Source organism: Salvelinus namaycush, unplaced genomic scaffold, assembly GCF_016432855.1.
Source record: "Salvelinus namaycush isolate Seneca unplaced genomic scaffold, SaNama_1.0 Scaffold3184, whole genome shotgun sequence".
In the NCBI taxonomy this organism is placed as follows: Eukaryota; Metazoa; Chordata; class Actinopteri; order Salmoniformes; family Salmonidae; genus Salvelinus; species Salvelinus namaycush.
The window spans coordinates 4,604-27,918 of NW_024060102.1; the positions used below are offsets into that span (position 1 = coordinate 4,604).

General features: G+C 42.0%; 1 protein-coding gene and 1 long non-coding RNA gene across 5 annotated transcripts; both read left to right on the forward strand.

Moving 5' to 3' along the window:
- The first annotated feature begins 527 nt into the window (after nt 1-527).
- On the forward strand, nt 528-23,303 carry LOC120040004 (death-associated protein kinase 2-like). 4 transcript variants are annotated; one of them, XR_005475563.1, is made up of 9 exons: nt 528-788; nt 3,742-3,790; nt 7,200-7,226; nt 7,314-7,466; nt 9,276-9,321; nt 10,785-10,874; nt 11,054-11,137; nt 21,190-22,089; nt 22,121-23,303. XR_005475563.1 is itself a non-coding variant. In XM_038985324.1 (8 exons), exons 1-8 carry the CDS (start codon nt 668-670, stop codon nt 21,268-21,270), a joined length of 651 nt encoding a protein of 216 aa, XP_038841252.1. In that variant the 5' UTR covers nt 528-667; the 3' UTR covers nt 21,271-23,303. The 4 variants fall into 4 exon arrangements, 2 of the variants coding, with proteins under 2 accessions (XP_038841252.1, XP_038841255.1); XR_005475562.1 differs by having other exon boundaries at nt 21,190-21,942; nt 21,979-23,303; XM_038985324.1 differs by having other exon boundaries at nt 21,190-23,303.
- On the forward strand, nt 11,761-16,264 carry LOC120040005. The gene is made up of 3 exons (XR_005475564.1): nt 11,761-11,801; nt 14,009-14,119; nt 16,132-16,264. It is a non-coding gene; the product is annotated as an uncharacterized LOC120040005 (long non-coding RNA).
- Nucleotides 23,304-23,315: the final 12 nt, after the last annotated feature.

A 23,315-nucleotide genomic window follows, 5' to 3' on the forward strand; every position in this document is an offset into this window, starting at 1 on the left:
TAGTACCTAATGTTCTGGTGACCCTGTTTATCAACAGGGGCTCTGTAGTACCTAATGTTCTGGTGACCCTGTTTATCAACAGGGGCTCTGTAGAACCTAATGTTCTGGTGACCCTGTTTATCAACAGGGGCTCTGTAGTACCTAATGTTCTGGTGACCCTGTTTATCAACAGGGGCTCTGTAGTACCTAATGTTCTGGTGACCCTGTTTATCAACAGGGGCTCTGTAGAACCTAATGTTCTGGTGACCCTGTTTATCAACAGGGGCTCTGTAGTACCTAATGTTCTGGTGACCCTGTTTATCAACAGGGGCTCTGTAGTACCTAATGTTCTGGTGACCCTGTTTATCAACAGGGGCTCTGTAGTACCTAATGTTCTGGTGACCCTGTTTATCAACAGGGGCTCTGTAGAACCTAATGTTCTGGTGACCCTGTTTATCAACAGGGGCTCTGTAGAACCTAATGTTCTGGTGACCCTGTTTATCAACAGGGGCTCTGTAGAACCTAATGTTCTGGTGACCCTGTTTATCAACAGGGGCTCTGTAGTACCTAATGTTCTGGTGACCCTGTTTATCAACAGGGGCTCTGTAGTACCTAATGTTCTGGTGACCCTGTTTATCAACAGGGGCTCTGTAGAACCTAATGTTCTTGTTTTCAGCCTGAGAACATCATGCTGTTGGATAAGAACGTCGATCTACCACGCATCAAGCTCATAGACTTTGGTCTGGCTCATAAGATGGACCAGGTCGGGACGGACTTTAAAAAGATCTTTGGAACACCTGAATTTGTGGGTAAGTATTTCAAGACATTGAGGAGGACACCATGTATACCAGGCTTCATCTACATTTTATTGACTGATATTTAATAATAGACTATGTTGGAGAGAATGTGTAGTGTTGTATCATTGTGTAGTGTTGTCATTGTGTAGTGTAGTGTTGTGTCATTGTGTAGTGTTGTCATTGTGTAGTGTAGTGTTGTGTCATTGTGTAGTGTTGTGTCATTGTGTAGTGTAGTGTTGTGTCATTGTGTAGTGTTGTGTCATTGTGTAGTGTAGTGTTGTGTCATTGTGTAGTGTTGTCATTGTGTAGTGTAGTGTTGTGTCATTGTGTAGTGTTGTGTCATTGTGTAGTGTAGTGTTGTGTCATTGTGTAGTCTTGTGTCATTGTGTTGTGTCATTGTGTTGTGTTGTCATTGTGTTGTGTAGTGTAGTGTTGTAGTCTTGTGTCATTGTGTAGTGTTGTGTTGTAGTGTAGTGTTGTGTCATTGTGTAGTTTTGTGTTGTAGTGTTGTCATTGTGTAGTGTTGTGTCATTGTGTAGTGTTGTCATTGTGTAGTGTTGTCATTGTGTAGTGTAGTGTTGTGTCATTGTGTAGTGTTGTCATTGTGTAGTGTAGTGTTGTGTCATTGTGTAGTGTTGTGTCATTGTGTAGTGTAGTGTTGTGTCATTGTGTAGTGTTGTGTCATTGTGTAGTGTAGTGTTGTGTCATTGTGTAGTGTTGTCATTGTGTAGTGTAGTGTTGTGTCATTGTGTAGTGTTGTGTCATTGTGTAGTGTAGTGTTGTGTCATTGTGTAGTGTTGTGTCATTGTGTAGTGTAGTGTTGTAGTGTTGTATCATTGTGTAGTGTTGTGTCATTGTGTAGTGTTGTGTCATTGTGTAGTGTAGTGTTGTAGTGTTGTATCATTGTGTAGTGTTGTGTCATTGTGTAGTGTTGTGTCATTGTGTAGTGTTGTGTCATTGTGTAGTGTAGTGTTGTAGTGTTGTATCATTGTGTAGTGTTGTGTCATTGTGTAGTGTTGTGTCATTGTGTAGTGTAGTGTTGTAGTGTTGTATCATTGTGTAGTGTTGTCATTGTGTAGTGTTGTGTCAGTGTGTAGTGTTGTCGTTGTGTAGTGTGTTGTGATAATGTGTATGTATTGTGATAATGTGTATGTATTGTGTAGTGGAGAGACTGTAGTGTGTTGTGATAATGTGTATGTATTGTGATAATGTGTATGTATTGTGTAGTGGAGAGACTGTAGTGTGTTGTGATAATGTGTATGTATTGTGATAATGTGTATGTATTGTGTAGTGGAGAGACTGTAGTGTGTTGTGATAATGTGTATGCATTGTGATAATGTGTATGTATTGTGATAATGTGTATGTATTGTGATAATGTGTATGTATTGTGATAATGTGTATGTATTGTGTAGTGGAGAGACTGTAGTGTGTTGTGATAATGTGTATGTATTGTGATAATGTGTATGTATTGTGATAATGTGTATGCATTGTGATAATGTGTATGTATTGTGATAATGTGTATGTATTGTGATAATGTGTATGTATTGTGATAATGTGTATGTATTGTGTAGTGGAGAGACTGTAGTGTGTTGTGATAATGTGTATGTATTGTGATAATGTGTATGTATTGTGTAGTGGAGAGACTGTAGTGTGTTGTGATAATGTGTATGCATTGTGATCATGTGTATGTATTGTGATAATGTGTATGTATTGTGATAATGTGTATGTATTGTGATAATGTGTATGTATTGTGTAGTGGAGAGACTGTAGTGTGTTGTGATAATGTGTATGTATTGTGATAATGTGTATGTATTGTGTAGTGGAGAGACTGTAGTGTGTTGTGATAATGTGTATGTATTGTGATAATGTGTATGTATTGTGTAAGTATTGTGACAATGTAGTGTTGTGATAATGTGTATGTGTTGTGTAGTGGAGAGACTGTAGTGTTGTGATAATGTGTATGTATTGTGATAATGTGTATGTATTGTGTATTTATTGTGATAATGTAGTGTTGTGATAATGTGTATGTGTTGTGCAGTGGAGAGACTGTAGTGTGTTGTGATAATGTGTATGTATTGTGTAGTGGAGAGACTGTAGTGTGTTGTGATAATGTGTTGTGATAATGTGTATGTATTGTGTAGTGGAGAGACTGTAGTGTGTTGTGATAATGTGTATGTATTGTGATAATGTGTATGTATTGTGTAGTGGAGAGACTGTAGTGTGTTGTGATAATGTGTATGCATTGTGATAATGTGTATGTATTGTGATAATGTGTATGTATTGTGATAATGTGTATGTATTGTGATAATGTGTATGTATTGTGTAGTGGAGAGACTGTAGTGTGTTGTGATAATGTGTATGTATTGTGATAATGTGTATGTATTGTGTAGTGGAGAGACTGTAGTGTGTTGTGATAATGTGTATGTATTGTGATAATGTGTATGTATTGTGACAATGTAGTGTTGTGATAATGTGTATGTGTTGTGTAGTGGAGAGACTGTAGTGTTGTGATAATGTGTATGTATTGTGATATTGTGATAATGTGTATGTATTGTGTATTTATTGTGATAATGTGTATGTGTTGTGTAGTGGAGAGACTGTAGTGTGTTGTGATAATGTGTATGTATTGTGTAGTGGAGAGACTGTAGTGTGTTGTGATAATGTGTATGTGTTGTGATAATGTGTATGTATTGTGTAGTGGAGAGACTGTAGTGTGTTGTGATAATGTGTATGTATTGTGATAATGTGTATGTATTGTGTAGTGGAGAGACTGTAGTGTGTTGTGATAATGTGTATGTATTGTGATAATGTGTATGTATTGTGATAATGTGTATGTATTGTGTAGTGGAGAGACTGTAGTGTGTTGTGATAATGTGTATGTGTTGTGTAGTGGAGAGACTGTAGTGTGTTGTGATAATGTGTATGTATTGTGATAATGTAGTGTTGTGATAATGTGTATTTCCAGCTCCAGAAGTCGTCAACTATGAGCCTCTGGGTTTAGAAGCAGACATGTGGTAAGAGCTGATAACTACCTCATTGGTTTAATTTATACAACATGCTTTCACAGATGCACACATTGATACACACACATAGAGACTTACTTAGGCAAGTCATCTAACAACACATTCTTATTTACAATGACGGCCTAGGAACAGTGGGTTAACTGCCTCATTCAGGGGCAGAACGACAGATTTTAACCTTGTCAGCTCGGGGATTCAATCTTGCAACCTTTCGGTTACTAGTCCAACGCTCTAACCCCTAGGCTACCTGCTGGTTACTAGTCCAACGCTCTAACCACTAGGCTACCTGCTGGTTACTGGCCCAACGCTCTAACCACTAGGCTACCTGCTGGTTACTAGTCCAACGCTCTAACCACTAGACTACCTGCTGGTTACTAGTCCAACGCTCTAACCACTAGGCTACCTGCTGGTCACTAGTCCAACACTCTAACCACTAGGCTACCTGCTGGTCACTAGTCCAACACTCTAACCACTAGACTACCTGCTGGTTACTAGTCCAACGCTCTAACCACTAGGCTACCTGCTGGTTACTAGTCCAACGCTCTAACCACTAGGCTACCTGCTGGTTACTGGCCCAACTCTCTAACCACTAGACTACCTGCTGGTTACTAGTCCAACATTCTAACCACTAGGCTACCTGCTAGTTACTGGCCAACACTCTAACCACTAGGCTACCTGCTGGATACTGGCCCAACGCTCTAACCACTAGGCTACCTGCTGGTTACTGGCCCAACGCTCTAACCACTAGGCTACCTGCTGGTCTAACCACTAGGCTACCTGCTGGTCACTAGTCCAACGCTCTAACCACTAGGCTACCTGCTGGTTACTGGCCCAACGCTCTAACCACTAGGCTACCTGCTGGTCTAACCACTAGGCTACCTGCTGGTCACTAGTCCAACGCTCTAACCACTAGGCTACCTGTCACCCCACTGTGAGACACACAGATAGATACACAGATAGATATACACACACACACACACACACACACACACACACACACACACACACACACACACACACTACCAGTTTGAACACACCTACTCATTCAAGGGGATTTCTTTTATTTTTATTATTTTGTAGAATAATAGTGAAGACATCAAAACGATGAAATAACACATATGGAATCATGTAGTAACCAAACAAGTGTTAAACAAATCAAAATATATTTTAGATTCTTCAAAGTAGCCACCCTTTGCCTTGATGACAGCTTTGCACACTTGGCATTCCCTCAACCAGCTTCACCTGGAATGCTTTTCCAACAGTCTTGAAGGAGTTATGCTGAACACTTGTTGGCTGCTTTTCCTTCCCTCTGCGGTCCAACTCATCCCAAACCATCTCAATTGGGTTGAGATCGGGGGATTGTGGAGGCCAGGTCATCTGATGCAGCACTCCATCACTCTCCTTCTTAGTCAAATAGCCCTTACACAGCCTGGAGGTGTGTTGGGTCAATGCCATGTTGAAAAACAAATGATTGTCCCACTAAGCTCAAACCAGATGGATGACGTATCGCTGCAGAATGCTGTGGTAGCCATGCTGGTTAAGTGTGCCTTGAATTCTAAATAAATCACAGGCAGTGTCACCAGCAAAGCACCATCACACCTCCTCCTCCTCCATGCTTCACGGTGGGAACCACACATGCAGAGATCATCTGTTCATCTACTCTGCGTCTCACAAAGACATGGTGGTTGGAACAAAAAATCTCAAATTTGACTCATCAGACCAACGGGCAGATTTTCACCGGTCTAATGTCCATTGGTCGTGTTTCTTGGCCCAAGCAAGTCTCTTCTTCTTATTGGTGTCCTTTAGTAGTGGTTTCTTTGCAGCAATTTGACCATGAAGGCCTGATTCACGCAGTCTCCTCTGAACAGTTGATGTTGAGATGTGTCTGTTACTTGAAATCTGTGAAGCATTTATTTGGGCTGCAATCTGAGGCTGGTAACTCTAATGAACTTATCCAACTTTGCAGCAGAGGTAACTCTGGGTCTTCCATTCCTGTGGCGGTCCTCATGAGAGCCAGTTTCATCATAGCGCTTGGTGGTTTTTGCGACTGCTCTTGAAGAAACTTTATAAGTTCTTGACATTTTCCGGATTGACTGACCTTCATGTCTTAAAGTAATGATGGACTGTCGTTTCTCTTTGCTTATTTGAGCTGTTCTTGCAATAACATGGACTTGTTTCTTAACCAAATAGGGCTGTCTTCTGTATACCACCCCTACCTTGTCACAACACAACTGATTGGCTCAAATTAGAAGGAAAGAAATTCCACAAATTAACTTTTAACAAGGCACACCTGTTAATTGAAATGCATTCCAGGTGACTAACTCATGAAGCTGGTTGACAGAATGCCAAGAGTGTGCCAAGCTGTCATCAAGGCAAAGGGTGGCTACTTTGAAGAATCTCAAATATAAAATATATTTTGATTAGGGTGGCTACTTTGAAGAATCTCAAATCTAAAATATATTTTGATTAGGGTGGCTACTTTGAAGAATCTAAAATATATTTTGATTTGTTTAACACTTCTTTGGTTACTACATGACTCCATGTGTTTTATTTAATACGTTTTGATGTCTTCACTATTATTCTACAATGTAGAAAATAGTACAAATAAAGAAAAACCCTTTTGACTGGTATTGTAGATACACACATAGATACGCACACAGATATAGATACAGATACACACACACATAGATACACACACAGATTGATACACACACAGATAGATACACACACACATAGATACACACACACATAGATACACACACATAGATACACACACAGATAGATACACACACACATAGATACACACACACATAGATACACACACATAGATAGACACACACACAGATAGATAAACACATATATAGATACACACTCATAGATAGACACACACACAGATAGATACACACACAGATAGATACACACTCATAGATAGACACACACACATAGATAGATAAACACATATATAGATACACACATAGATAGATACACACATAGATATACACACACATAGATATACACACAGATATAGATATATATACACAGATAGATACAGATACATAGATATACACTCATAGATAGATACACACATATAGATACAGATACATAGATATACACATATAGATACAGATACATAGATATACACAGATAGATACACACATATAGATACAGATACATAGATATACACTCACAGATACACACAGACGCCGTGTGTTCCATCCACCAACCTCACTACAGATACATAGATACACACATATAGATACAGATACATAGATATACACATATAGATACACACAGACGCCGTGTGTTCCATCCACCAACCTCACTACAGATATAACACCAGTACCGTCGACAGGCTGTGAATCATTTCATCAGATGAACCTTGTGTTCTCCTCTTCTGTCCCAGGAGCATCGGAGTCATCACCTACATACTGTAAGTAGAAACGGTGAAAACCTCTTTAGAAATACATGTATTGATCGGACAGTTTGGACGGTGTCTGTAATGACTCTTTGTTTTCAGGCTGAGCGGAGCATCGCCGTTCCTTGGTGACTCAAAGCAGGAGACGCTAGGGAACATCTCAGCCATAGCCTACGAGTTTGATGACGAGTTGTTCAGCAGGACCAGTGAGCTGGCCAAAAGCTTTATACGACAACTACTGGAGAAAGACACCAGGTTAGCGGTTAGAGTCAGTTCTCACCTGGAGGCAGGCTGGAGGTCAGATGAGAATGAAGACCAGTATGTAGAGTTCTGAGCTAGCCAGCTGCAGAGGAGAGATCTGAACCTGGGAGTGTCAGTGCTGATGCGATTAATCAAAATGTAGGTTCTTTTTCAGTTTTTAAACAACTAATTGACCGACTTCGGTAAAATTATTTGAATTCCATTTTCTTCAGGGTTTTCCTGTGAGCTCAATGAGCACATTGTGTAGTTTCTCTGGAGATGAATCAGATCAAGCCCAGACTGTGTGATGTAGTAGGGAGTTGTAGTTTCCAACAGGCCAATAATTCTACATAGTTTAAGTGCAGAAAACATAGTAATTAACTACAATGACCATAATCCATTGCGCGCCTCCTTGTCCGGTCTGTGTGTTTCTTTTAGTGTGGGGCAGACACACAAAAAATGCACGAGATAGAGGGCAGTTTTTTCACAAGTTATCTTAACCTGAAAATACATCATCCAAGTCATTGATAGTTGCTATTCAGCAGTCATAAAAGCCTTATTTACTTTGAAGAACTAGTAAAACAGTGATGTTGTCAGACAGCAGCTCTACAGAGATGAGATGAAATAATACAGTCATCAAATAAAACTAATGTAATAAACATACTGAAATATTAACGTGAATAAAGGATGGTTAATAAATGATCGGCAGTAATGGACAGTCACGACCATCATGGGACTATGATGAATTGTTTTATTCTGTGTTGTAACAGCGTTCAACCCACATAATGCATAGCGCATTTCATTATTTAAAAAAAAATCTACACCGAAAACAAGATTATTTTTTTATAATCAAACCGAAACGACCTCAAAAAGCACTGATTGCTCAGCGCTAGTGTGTGTTACTTAACATCAATCGATCACATTTATTTATAAAGCCCTTCTTACATCAGCTGATATCTCAAAGTGCTGTACAGAAACCCAGCCTAAAACCACAAACAGCAAGCAATGCAGGTGTAGAAGCACGGTGGCTAGGAAAAACTCCCTAGAAAGGCCAAAACCTAGGAAGAAACCTTGAGAGGAACCAGGCTATGAGGGGTGGCCAGTCCTCTTCTGGCTGTGCCGGATGGAGATTATAACAGAATATGGCCAAGATGTTCAAATGTTCATAGATGACCAGCAGGGTCAAATAATAATCACAGTGGTTGTAGAGGGTCAGCACCTCAGGAGTAAATGTCAATTGGCTTTTTATACCCAAGCGTTCAGAGTTAGAGACAGCAGGTGAGCTAGAGAGAGAGAGTCAAAAACAGCAGGTCTGGGACAAGGTAGTACGTCCTGTGAACAGGTCAGGGTTCAATAGCCGCAGGCAGAACAGTTGAAACTGGAGCAGCAGCACGACCAGGTGGACTGGGGACAGCAAGGAGTCATCAGGCCAGGTGGTCCTGAGGCATGGTCCTAGGGCTCAGGTCCTCCGGATGGGGAGGGAGAGAATTAAAGGGAGCATACTTAATAAGGATCTACCCCTGTTTTTCCAATTTTTGCCCAAAATGACATACCCAAATCTAACTGCCTGTAGCTCAGGACTAGCATCCCTCCAGTATTCATCTTTCTTTGATCATTAATTAGTCACTGGACTTGTTTCCTTGAGGGACAGAGACGCAACATCCAGCTGGGAAAGGAACCTACAGTACATGCCTACCCCAGAGGTTGTCAGTGTCGAGGCAGGATGGGACTTGCCAACCATCAACACTTCTTTATGTGTGTGTGTGTGTGCGCGCGTCCCCTCGCTAAGCTAACAAACCTTTACTGTTGTTCTTTGCCTTTCAGAAAACGGTTGACAATCCATGGTGCTCTGAAACATCCCTGGATACAGGTAATGACACGGTTTGTTATATTTGTTGAACACGTTGAAGCTCGACTATAACGTTCTGTTTTGCTGAGATTGAAATGTTGACGCCCTAACTGACTTTTTCCCCTCATATTGTTTTCGGTGGCTATACACAGCAAGAGATGCATTAGTCATTTGATTATTAAGAACTTCAACGACTGTTATACAGTTAGATATCTTGCTTTCGTAAATTCACTCTGGCGATCTACTCCGATTTCAGAGGACTGCTGAATTTACGAAAGCGCAACACCTGCTGAATATGACCGGTGTCAGTAAATGTAGGTAAAAAGAAAAGGCCTAACCAGCTCTGCTACGATGAGTAAAACGTAAAAACCGTAATAGTTAGTCAAGAACGCTCTGGATAACGCCTAACTAGCCTAACCAGCTCTGCTACGGCCGGTAAAACGTAAAAACCGTAATAGTTAGTCAAGAACGCTCTGGATAACATGTAAACAGCTTAACCAGCTCTGCTACGGCCGGTAAAACGTACAAACCGTAATAGTTAGTCAAGAACGCTCTGGATAACGCCTAACTAGCCTAACCAGCTCTGCTACGGCCGGTAAAACGTAAAAAACGTAATAGTTAGTCAAGAACGCTCTGGATAACGTGTAAACAGCCTAACCAGCTTAACCAGCTCTGCTACGGCCGGTAAAATGGTCAGAGTTAGCTGTTCTCTCATTTGTGTTTGGAAGTAGCTAGCTAGCAAGCTAGCCAAATTTAGCCAGTTATCTTGGGTGCTTGGTTGGGACAAGCATGCATTGGCAGGCAAGCTGCAGAAGGAAGAGTAGGCCACAATTCCCCATTGTTTATCAGTGCCATTTTGACGGCCAACTAGCTGAAAAAGTTTGAGAGGGTTTATCTAATGTTCCTTCGTTAGATTTTAGCTCATCTTGCTCTGGCTAGCATTAGTTGTTGATCTTGTGGTTGTGCATAACTGAAGGAGAGAGATACGACCTTTTCATGGTTGTTCGATCAATAGGACTGTAAAGTTCCCAAATGGAAGAGGACTTAATATCACTGGACAGTTTTATCTCCATCTCTTCATTCAAAGACACGATCATGGACACTCTCCTAGCCCCCGTCCCCACGTCATTGAAAATAAGAATTTGTCCTTAACTGACTTGCCTAGTTAAATAAACAAAATAAAACCTGTTTTATTAATCCTTAGCCCTTCTTTGAAGACGTAGAAGGCCCATTCTTCCCCACTGTGGTTGGGTTTGTACTATTTTTTAGAATGTCTATTTTTATTCACCACTATGTTGTTCTGAAATATTAACACAGAAATACTGGACATGTTGAACTCTTATCATGGTGGTGAATTTGGACTCACATTATTCTGGTCTTGTCTCGGTTTGCTCCGGTCTTGTCTCGGACACAACGCTGTTGCTTAGCATAGATCACCTAGGTATAGGACCCTGTCTTTAACCGTGTGTGTTGTCTCCCTGCAGCCGTTGGACTCCAGACAGGCCCTGGTCAAGAGACAGTCTGTAGTCAACCTGGAGAACTTCAGGAGACAATACGCCCGACGCAGATGGAAGGTAAAAACAGACCTTACACGGCAATAGGAGTGTATGGAAAGAAACCTTTGGGGGAATGAATTGATGGACTTGGTTGCTCTCCTAATCACAACTGTGTGTCTGCCTCAGGGCCTACATTCCCCCCAGCCTGGTTTGTGTAGATGGAGCCTCTTATCACTCTGAACTCTTCCCCCCTACAGCTTTCCTTCAGAATAGTGTCTCTCTGTAACCATTTAACTCGTATGATGAAGAAAGGTCATCCCAAGCTGGCAGCCCAGGACGAGGTACGTACAACAGGAGCTCACAGTGTAGTCCACATGGGGGCTGGTGGCACATTAATCGGGGAGGACAGGCTCGTGGTAATGAGTGGAATGGAGTCAAATCAAACATGGTTTCCATTTGCTCTGTTCCAGCCATTATTATGAGCCGTCCTCCCATCTTCAGCCTCCACTGCTGTAGTCTACATTTAGATTGTAGTCATCTTATCCAGAGTCAAGTTTGATGTTTTTCTACATTAGTTATCACTGGTACCAGCAGGTATATGGGTTAACTAATTCAGATCTACAGCAGGTCTATGGGTTAACTAATTCAGATCTACATTAGTTATCACTGGTACCAGCAGGTCTATGGGCTAACTAGATCAGATCTACATTAGTTATCACTGGTACCAGCAGGTATATGGGTTAACTAGATCAGATCTACATTAGTTATCACTGGTACCAGCAGGTATATGGGCTAACTAGATCAGATCTACATTAGTTATCACTGGTACCAGCAGGTATATGGGCTAACTAGATCAGATCTACATTAGTTATCACTGGTACCAGCAGGTATATGGGTTAACTAGATCAGATCTACAGCAGGTATATGGGCTAACTAGATCAGATCTACATTAGTTATCACTGGTACCAGCAGGTCTATGGGCTAACTAGATCAGATCTACAGCAGGTCTATGGGTTAACTAGATCAGATCTACATTAGTTATCACTGGTACCAGCAGGTCTATGGGTTAACTAGATCAGATCTACAGCAGGTATATGGGTTAACTAGATCAGATCTACAGCAGGTCTATGGGCTAACTAGATCAGATCTACAGCAGGTCTATGGGCTAACTAGATCAGATCTACAGCAGGTCTATGGGCTAACTAGATCAGATCTACATTAGTTATCACTGGTACCAGCAGGTCTATGGGTTAACTAGATCAGATCTACAGCAGGTATATGGGTTAACTAGATCAGATCTACAGCAGGTCTATGGGCTAACTAGATCAGATCTACAGCAGGTATATGGGCTAACTAGATCAGATCTACAGCAGGTCTATGGGCTAACTAGATCAGATCTACATTAGTTATCACTGGTACCAGCAGGTATATGGGTTAACTAGATCAGATCTACAGCAGGTCTATGGGCTAACTAGATCAGATCTACAGCAGGTCAATGGGCTAACTAGATCAGATCTGCAGCAGGTCTATGGGCTAACTAGATCAGATCTACAGCAGGTCTATGGGCTAACTAGATCAGATCTACATTAGTTATCACTGGTACCAGCAGGTATATGGGCTAACTAGATCAGATCTACAGCAGGTCAATGGGCTAACTAGATCAGATCTACAGCAGGTCAATGGGCTAACTAGATCAGATCTGCAGCAGGTATATGGGTTAACTAGATCAGATCTACATTAGTTATCACTGGTACCAGCAGGTCTATGGGCTAACTAGATCAGATCTGCAGCAGGTATATGGGTTAACTAGATCAGATCTACAGCAGGTCTATGGGCTAACTAGATCAGATCTACATTAGTTATCACTGGTACCAGCAGGTCTATGGGTTAACTAGATCAGATCTACATTAGTTATCACTGGTACCAGCAGGTCTATGGGCTAACTAGATCAGATCTACAGCAGGTCTATGGGCTAACTAGATCAGATCTACATTAGTTATCACTGGTACCAGCAGGTCTATGGGCTAACTAGATCAGATCTACATTAGTTATCACTGGTACCAGCAGGTCTATGGGCTAACTAGATCAGATCTACAGCAGGTATATGGGTTAACTAGATCAGATCTACAGCAGGTCTATGGGCTAACTAGATCAGATCTACATTAGTTATCACTGGTACCAGCAGGTCTATGGGCTAACTAGATCAGATTTACATTAGTTATCACTGGTACCAGCAGGTCTATGGTCTAACTAGATCAGATCTACAGCAGGTCTAACTAGATCAGATCTACAGCAGGTCTATGGGCTAACTAGATCAGATCTACAACAGGTCTATGGGCTAACTAGATCAGATCTACAGCAGGTCTATGGGCTAACTAGATCAGATCTACAGCAGGTCTATGGGCTAACTAGATCAGATCTACATTAGTTATCACTGGTACCAGCAGGTCTATGGGTTAACTAGATCAGATCTACAGCAGGTCTAACTAGATCAGATCTACAGCAGGTCTATGGGCTAACTAGATCAGATCTACATTAGTTATCACTGGTACCAGCAGGTCTATGGGCTAACTAGATCAGATCTACAACAGGTCTATGGGCTAACTAGATCAGATCTACAGCAGGTCTATGGGCTAACTAGATCAGATCTACATTAGTTATCACTGGTACCAGCAGGTCTATGGGTTAACTAGATCAGATCTACAGCAGGTCTATGGGCTAACTAGATCAGATCTACATTAGTTATCACTGGTACCAGCAGGTATATGGGTTAACTAGATCAGATCTACAGCAGGTCTATGGGTTAACTAGATCAGATCTACATTAGTTATCACTGGTACCAGCAGGTCTATGGGTTAACTAGATCAGATCTACAGCAGGTCTATGGGCTAACTAGATCAGATCTACATTAGTTATCACTGGTACCAGAAGGTCTATGGGCTAACTAGATCAGATCTACATTAGTTATCACTGGTACCAGCAGGTCTATGGGTTAACTAGATCAGATCTACAGCAGGTCTATGGGCTAACTAGATCAGATCTACATTAGTTATCACTGGTACCAGCAGGTCTATGGGTTAACTAGATCAGATCTACAGCAGGTCTATGGGCTAACTAGATCAGATCTACAGCAGGGCTAACTAGATCAGATCTACAGCAGGTCTATGGGCTAACTAGATCAGATCTACATTAGTTATCACTGGTACCAGCAGGTCTATGGGCTAACTAGATCAGATTTACATTAGTTATCACTGGTACCAGCAGGTCTATGGTCTAAATAGATCAGATCTACAGCAGGTCTAACTAGATCAGATCTACAGCAGGTCTATGGGCTAACTAGATCAGATCTACAACAGGTCTATGGGCTAACTAGATCAGATCTACAGCAGGTCTATGGGCTAACTAGATCAGATCTACAGCAGGTCTATGGGCTAACTAGATCAGATCTACATTAGTTATCACTGGTACCAGCAGGTCTATGGGCTAACTAGATCAGATCTACAACAGGTCTATGGGCTAACTAGATCAGATCTACAGCAGGTCTATGGGCTAACTAGATCAGATCTACATTAGTTATCACTGGTACCAGCAGGTCTATGGGTTAACTAGATCAGATCTACAGCAGGTCTAACTAGATCAGATCTACAGCAGGTCTATGGGCTAACTAGATCAGATCTACATTAGTTATCACTGGTACCAGCAGGTATATGGGTTAACTAGATCAGATCTACAGCAGGTCTATGGGTTAACTAGATCAGATCTACATTAGTTATCACTGGTACCAGCAGGTCTATGGGTTAACTAGATCAGATCTACAGCAGGTCTATGGGCTAACTAGATCAGATCTACAGCAGGTCTATGGGCTAACTAGATCAGATCTACATTAGTTATCACTGGTACCAGCAGGTCTATGGGCTAACTAGATCAGATCTACATTAGTTATCACTGGTACCAGCAGGTCTATGGGTTAACTAGATCAGATCTACAGCAGGTCTATGGGCTAACTAGATCAGATCTACAGCAGGTCTATGGGCTAACTAGATCAGATCTACATTAGTTATCACTGGTACCAGCAGGTCTATGGGTTAACTAGATCAGATCTACAGCAGGTCTATGGGCTAACTAGATCAGATCTACAGCAGGTCTATGGGCTAACTAGATCAGATCTACATTAGTTATCACTGGTACCAGCAGGTCTATGGTCTAACTAGATCAGATCTACAGCAGGTCTAACTAGATCAGATCTACAGCAGGTCTATGGGCTAACTAGATCAGATCTACAACAGGTCTATGGGCTAACTAGATCAGATCTACAGCAGGTCTATGGGCTAACTAGATCAGATCTACAGCAGGTCTATGGGCTAACTAGATCAGATCTACATTAGTTATCACTGGTACCAGCAGGTCTATGGGTTAACTAGATCAGATCTACAGCAGGTCTAACTAGATCAGATCTACAGCAGGTCTATGGGCTAACTAGATCAGATCTACATTAGTTATCACTGGTACCAGCAGGTCTATGGGCTAACTAGATCAGATCTACAACAGGTCTATGGGCTAACTAGATCAGATCTACAGCAGGTCTATGGGCTAACTAGATCAGATCTACATTAGTTATCACTGGTACCAGCAGGTCTATGGGCTAACTAGATCAGATCTACAACAGGTCTATGGGCTAACTAGATCAGATCTACGGGCTAACTAGATCAGATCTACAGCAGGTCTATGGGCTAACTAGATCAGATCTACATTAGTTATCACTGGTACCAGCAGGTCTATGGGTTAACTAGATCAGATCTACAGCAGGTCTAACTAGATCAGATCTACAGCAGGTCTATGGGCTAACTAGATCAGATCTACATTAGTTATCACTGGTACCAGCAGGTATATGGGTTAACTAGATCAGATCTACAGCAGGTCTATGGGTTAACTAGATCAGATCTACATTAGTTATCACTGGTACCAGCAGGTCTATGGGTTAACTAGATCAGATCTACAGCAGGTCTATGGGCTAACTAGATCAGATCTACATTAGTTATCACTGGTACCAGAAGGTCTATGGGCTAACTAGATCAGATCTACATTAGTTATCACTGGTACCAGCAGGTCTATGGGTTAACTAGATCAGATCTACAGCAGGTCTATGGGCTAACTAGATCAGATCTACATTAGTTATCACTGGTACCAGCAGGTCTATGGGTTAACTAGATCAGATCTACAGCAGGTCTATGGGCTAACTAGATCAGATCTACAGCAGGGCTAACTAGATCAGATCTACAGCAGGTCTATGGGCTAACTAGATCAGATCTACATTAGTTATCACTGGTACCAGCAGGTCTATGGGCTAACTAGATCAGATTTACATTAGTTATCACTGGTACCAGCAGGTCTATGGTCTAAATAGATCAGATCTACAGCAGGTCTAACTAGATCAGATCTACAGCAGGTCTATGGGCTAACTAGATCAGATCTACAACAGGTCTATGGGCTAACTAGATCAGATCTACAGCAGGTCTATGGGCTAACTAGATCAGATCTACAGCAGGTCTATGGGCTAACTAGATCAGATCTACATTAGTTATCACTGGTACCAGCAGGTCTATGGGTTAACTAGATCAGATCTACAGCAGGTCTAACTAGATCAGATCTACAGCAGGTCTATGGGCTAACTAGATCAGATCTACATTAGTTATCACTGGTACCAGCAGGTCTATGGGCTAACTAGATCAGATCTACAACAGGTCTATGGGCTAACTAGATCAGATCTACAGCAGGTCTATGGGCTAACTAGATCAGATCTACAGCAGGTCTATGGGCTAACTAGATCAGATCTACATTAGTTATCACTGGTACCAGCAGGTCTATGGGTTAACTAGATCAGATCTACAGCAGGTCTAACTAGATCAGATCTACAGCAGGTCTAACTAGATCAGATCTACATTAGTTATCACTGGTACCAGCAGGTCTATGGGCTAACTAGATCAGATCTACAACAGGTCTATGGGCTAACTAGATCAGATCTACAGCAGGTCTATGGGCTAACTAGATCAGATCTACATTAGTTATCACTGGTACCAGCAGGTCTATGGGTTAACTAGATCAGATCTACAGCAGGTCTAACTAGATCAGATCTACAGCAGGTCTATGGGCTAACTAGATCAGATCTACATTAGTTATCACTGGTACCAGCAGGTATATGGGTTAACTAGATCAGATCTACAGCAGGTCTATGGGTTAACTAGATCAGATCTACATTAGTTATCACTGGTACCAGCAGGTCTATGGGTTAACTAGATCAGATCTACAGCAGGTCTATGGGCTAACTAGATCAGATCTACAGCAGGTCTATGGGCTAACTAGATCAGATCTACATTAGTTATCACTGGTACCAGCAGGTCTATGGGCTAACTAGATCAGATCTACATTAGTTATCACTGGTACCAGCAGGTCTATGGGTTAACTAGATCAGATCTACAGCAGGTCTATGGGCTAACTAGATCAGATCTACAGCAGGTCTATGGGCTAACTAGATCAGATCTACATTAGTTATCACTGGTACCAGCAGGTCTATGGGTTAACTAGATCAGATCTACAGCAGGTCTATGGGCTAACTAGATCAGATCTACAGCAGGTCTATGGGCTAACTAGATCAGATCTACATTAGTTATCACTGGTACCAGCAGGTCTATGGGCTAACTAGATCAGATTTACATTAGTTATCACTGGTACCAGCAGGTCTATGGTCTAACTAGATCAGATCTACAGCAGGTCTAACTAGATCAGATCTACAGCAGGTCTATGGGCTAACTAGATCAGATCTACAACAGGTCTATGGGCTAACTAGATCAGATCTACAGCAGGTCTATGGGCTAACTAGATCAGATCTACAGCAGGTCTATGGGCTAACTAGATCAGATCTACATTAGTTATCACTGGTACCAGCAGGTCTATGGGTTAACTAGATCAGATCTACAGCAGGTCTAACTAGATCAGATCTACAGCAGGTCTATGGGCTAACTAGATCAGATCTACATTAGTTATCACTGGTACCAGCAGGTCTATGGGCTAACTAGATCAGATCTACAACAGGTCTATGGGCTAACTAGATCAGATCTACAGCAGGTCTATGGGCTAACTAGATCAGATCTACATTAGTTATCACTGGTACCAGCAGGTCTATGGGCTAACTAGATCAGATCTACAACAGGTCTATGGGCTAACTAGATCAGATCTACGGGCTAACTAGATCAGATCTACAGCAGGTCTATGGGCTAACTAGATCAGATCTACATTAGTTATCACTGGTACCAGCAGGTCTATGGGTTAACTAGATCAGATCTACAGCAGGTCTAACTAGATCAGATCTACAGCAGGTCTATGGGCTAACTAGATCAGATCTACATTAGTTATCACTGGTACCAGCAGGTCTATGGGCTAACTAGATCAGATCTACAACAGGTCTATGGGCTAACTAGATCAGATCTACAGCAGGTCTATGGGCTAACTAGATCAGATCTACATTAGTTATCACTGGTACCAGCAGGTCTATGGGTTAACTAGATCAGATCTACAGCAGGTCTAACTAGATCAGATCTACAGCAGGTCTATGGGCTAACTAGATCAGATCTACATTAGTTATCACTGGTACCAGCAGGTATATGGGTTAACTAGATCAGATCTACAGCAGGTCTATGGGTTAACTAGATCAGATCTACATTAGTTATCACTGGTACCAGCAGGTCTATGGGTTAACTAGATCAGATCTACAGCAGGTCTATGGGCTAACTAGATCAGATCTACAGCAGGTCTATGGGCTAACTAGATCAGATCTACATTAGTTATCACTGGTACCAGCAGGTCTATGGGTTAACTAGATCAGATCTACATTAGTTATCACTGGTACCAGCAGGTCTATGGGCTAACTAGATCAGATCTACAGCAGGTCTATGGGCTAACTAGATCAGATCTACATTAGTTATCACTGGTACCAGCAGGTATATGGGTTAACTAGATCAGATCTACAGCAGGTCTATGGGCTAACTAGATCAGATCTACAGCAGGTCTATGGGTTAACTAGATCAGACCTACATTAGTTATCACTGGTACCAGCAGGTCTATGGGTTAACTAGATCAGATCTACAGCAGGTCTATGGGCTAACTAGATCAGATCTACAGCAGGTCTATGGGCTAACTAGATCAGATCTACATTAGTTATCACTGGTACCAGCAGGTCTATGGGTTAACTAGATCAGATCTACAGCAGGTCTATGGGCTAACTAGATCAGATCTACAGCAGGTCTATGGGCTAACTAGATCAGATCTACAGCAGGTCTATGGGCTAACTAGATCAGATCTACAGCAGGTCTATGGGTTAACTAGATCAGATCTACATTAGTTATCACTGGTACCAGCAGGTCTATGGGCTAACTATATCAGATCTACAGCAGGTCTATGGGCTAACTAGATCAGATCTACATTAGTTATCACTGGTACCAGCAGGTCTATGGGCTAACTAGATCAGATCTACAGCAGGTCTATGGGCTAACTAGATCAGATCTACAGCAGGTCTATGGGCTAACTAGATCAGATCTACATTAGTTATCACTGGTACCAGCAGGTCAATGGGCTAACTAGATCAGATCTACAGCAGGTCTATGGGCTAACTAGATCAGATCTGCAGCAGGTCTATGGGTTAACTAGATCAGATCTACATTAGTTATCACTGGTACCAGCAGGTCTATGGGCTAACTAGATCAGATCTACAGCAGGTCTATGGGCTAACTAGATCAGATCTACAGCAGGTCTATGGGCTAACTAGATCAGATCTACATTAGTTATCACTGGTACCAGCAGGTCTATGGGCTAACTAGATCAGATCTACAGCAGGTCTATGGGCTAACTAGATCAGATCTACATTAGTTATCACTGGTACCAGCAGGTCTATGGGCTAACTAGATCAGATCTACAGCAGGTCTATGGGCTAACTAGATCAGACCTACATTAGTTATCACTGGTACCAGCAGGTCTATGGGCTAACTAGATCAGATCTACAGCAGGTCTATGGGCTAACTAGATCAGATCTACATTAGTTATCACTGGTACCAGCAGGTCTATGGGCTAACTAGATCAGATCTACAGCAGGTCTATGGGCTAACTAGATCAGATCTACATTAGTTATCACTGGTACCAGCAGGTCTATGGGCTAACTAGATCAGATCTACAGCAGGTCTATGGGCTAACTAGATCAGATCTACAGCAGGTCTATGGGTTAACTAGATCAGATCTACATTAGTTATCACTGGTACCAGCAGGTCTATGGGCTAACTATATCAGATCTACATTAGTTATCACTGGTACCAGCAGGTATATGGGCTAACTAGATCAGATCTACAGCAGGTCTATGGGCTAACTAGATCAGATCTACAGCAGGTCTATGGGCTAACTAGATCAGATCTACAGCAGGTCTATGGGCTAACTAGATCAGATCTACATTAGTTATCACTGGTACCAGCAGGTCTATGGGCTAACTAGATCAGATCTACAGCAGGTCTATGGGTTAACTAGATCAGATCTACATTAGTTATCACTGGTACCAGCAGGTATATGGGCTAACTAGATCAGATCTACAGCAGGTCTATGGGTTAACTAGATCAGACCTACAGCAGGTCTATGGGCTAACTAGATCAGATCTACATTAGTTATCACTGGTACCAGCAGGTCTATGGGCTAACTAGATCAGATCTACAGCAGGTCTATGGGCTAACTAGATCAGATCTACAGCAGGTCTATGGGTTAACTAGATCAGATCTACAGCAGGTCTATGGGCTAACTAGATCAGATCTACAGCAGGTCATGGGACTGGCAGCATGACTCTATTACAGTATGTGTTGTTAGCAGTATACAGTAGGCAACAGTACAGTCCCTGTGAAAGGTGTTATAAATATGCCGCCTGAGTACTATCACGGTGGTGGCGTGCTTCTGTTTTCCACAGACATGTTAGTTCTCAAACTAAAATAAGTAACACTTAACTCAGTTGATGGTTTCACACTGTACATTCAGTTGTTTTGGGAACAGAAGTGTGACAGCGTTCTCTGAATGCTAAAGAAACCATATGAGGCATGTTGTTGAGCGGTAAGGGTTGTTTCTGGCTCGGGTTAAGGTCTGCAGCTCGGGTTAAGGTCTGCAGCTCGGGTTAAGGTCTGCAGCTCGGGTTAAGGTCTGCAGCTCGGGTTAAGGTCTGCAGCTCGGGTTAAGGTCTGCAGCTCGGGTTAAGGTCTGCAGCTCGGGTTAAGGTCTGCAGCTCGGGTTAAGGTCTGCAGCTCGGGTTAAGGTCTGCAGCTCGGGTTAAGGTCTGCAGCTCGGGTTAAGGTCTGTTGTTTCATCATACTTCCAGAGGGACTGTGAGAGCGACCAGGAGACGGACATGATCATGAAGAAAAGACCCAGAACCCGGAAGAGAAGCAACACTTCCTGAAACCTGCCTGTCTTTTCTGATTTGTTGAATGTGTGTCTGTAGCACACATGATTGGTCCGAAAGCAGCTCACAGAGACTACTTCAAAAACTGCTGTCCATACAATGTCTTTTATATGTTGCACAGCATTCTGGGGCAATAGATGAAATGCGTTGATAGTGTTTCCTATGGAGTAATTTCAGTGCCAACAGAAATGTTATTTGAATCCCTGCCTTCTGTAAAGCTATCTAGATTGTAGGAATGTACATGTACAATTGACAGGTTAGGATAGGGTACAGGTTAGGATAGGACAGGGTACAGGTTAGGATAGGGTACAGGTTACGGTTACAGGTTAGGATAGGGTACAGGTTATGGTTACAGGTTGGGATAGGGTACAGGTTAGGATAGGATACAGGTTATGGTTACAGGTTGGGATAGGGTACAGGTTAGGGTTACAGTGGACAGGTTAGGGTATATGTTGGGGTTAGGGTACAGGTTAGATTTAGGGTACAGGTTAGGGTTACAGGTTAGATTTAGGGTACAGGTTAGGGTTACAGGTTCGATTTAGGGTACAGGTTAGATTTAGGGTACAGGTTAGGGTTACAGGTTCGATTTAGGGTACAGGTTAGATTTAGGGTACAGGTTAGGATTACAGGTTAGGATAGGTTAGGGTACAGGTTAGATTTAGGGTACAGGTTAGATTTAGGGTACAGGTTAGATTTAGGGTACAGGTTAGGATAGGTTAGGGTACAGGTTAGATTTAGGGTACAGGTTAGGATAGGTTAGGGTACAGGTTAGATTTAGGGTACAGGTTAGATTTAGGGTACAGGTTAGGCGTACAGGTTAGATTTAGGGTACAGGTTAGGCGTACAGGTTAGATTCAGGGTACAGGTTAGGTTAGGGTTAGAGTGTAGGATAGGGTACAGGTTAGGGTTACTGGGTACAGGTTAGATTTAGGGTACAGGTTAGGGTTACAGTGGAAAGGAAAGAGGACAGCTCACATATAATTTAATGTTGTTATCCAATTGTCTTAAATAACTAACTTCCTCATTCTGCTATTGTCCTCATGAGTGACTAACTTCCTCATTCTGCTGTTGTCCTCATAAATGACTAACTTCCTCATTCTGCTGTTGTCCTCATTCGTGACTAACTTCCTCATTCTGCTGTTGTCCTCATAAGTGACTAACTTCCTCCTTCTGCTGTTGTCCTCATTCTGCTGTTGTCCTCATAAGTGACTAACTTCCTCATTCCCATGTACTGTACATGTAAAAAACAGAGTTAGTAAAGATTTGTATTATCTCTCTTGAAAACTGGCCTTATGACTGAAATGTTCAAGTTTTGATATATTTGAATATATTCATGAAATGGGGATTTTGTGTCTTAAGTGGGTCGTACATGCTGACCACACCGCTTGCGTTGCGAAATAAATGTGCACATACATGTTAATCAATAATTTAATCCAAACTTCTCGCGCACGTCAACGAGCGTCTGCGTAGCCAGGCGCTAAAATAGAACTTGGTTCTATTTGTGACGCCTCTCCCATCTCATTGGTTTTTAGGAGCATCTACCCACGTGGGTGATTGAAAGATGAACTGAGGGCCACACTCCAGTCCAGTAGGTGGTGGTAATGCACCTTCAAGCTTGGTTGCCAACCGCCATATAAAGTCCAAAGAAGAAGACTGAAGGAGGAGAGATGACTAGAAACTAACTTCCCCTTTTATCTGTGGATTAATTGTCAGGGTAGAGAACATACAAAGATCCAGGAAAAAATGTACCTTGTGTATTTCAAGTAAAATAACAACCCAATGTTTAATTTTATCCCAGGACAAATGATTCATGTGTTTCGACCTGTCCCCAAATGAATAGACTTCGTTCAGAGTTTGTTTTGATATTTCCACCTGATTGGGTCTGGTGTGGTTGGACAACATCAACATGCAAGCGCCTAACCGGTGTAGTCAGCATGTTCGTTCTTGTGATTCAATGCTGGAGGCTTCGCTGTTCAACAAAAAGGATGTATCTGTTTAAAAAAAAATAAACAACTTTGTTAAAACTTGAAGTCAGCAAGTGG

Coding starts and splice junctions, on each gene's coding strand:
- LOC120040004 (XM_038985324.1), top strand. CDS start 668: ATGCTGTTGGATAAGAACGTCGATCTACCACGCATCAAGCTCATAGAC. Junction 7,227..7,313: donor GGAGTCATCACCTACATACT/GTAAGTAGAAAC, acceptor CTTTGTTTTCAG/GCTGAGCGGAGCATCGCCGT. Junction 11,138..21,189: donor AGCTGGCAGCCCAGGACGAG/GTACGTACAACA, acceptor TCATACTTCCAG/AGGGACTGTGAGAGCGACCA.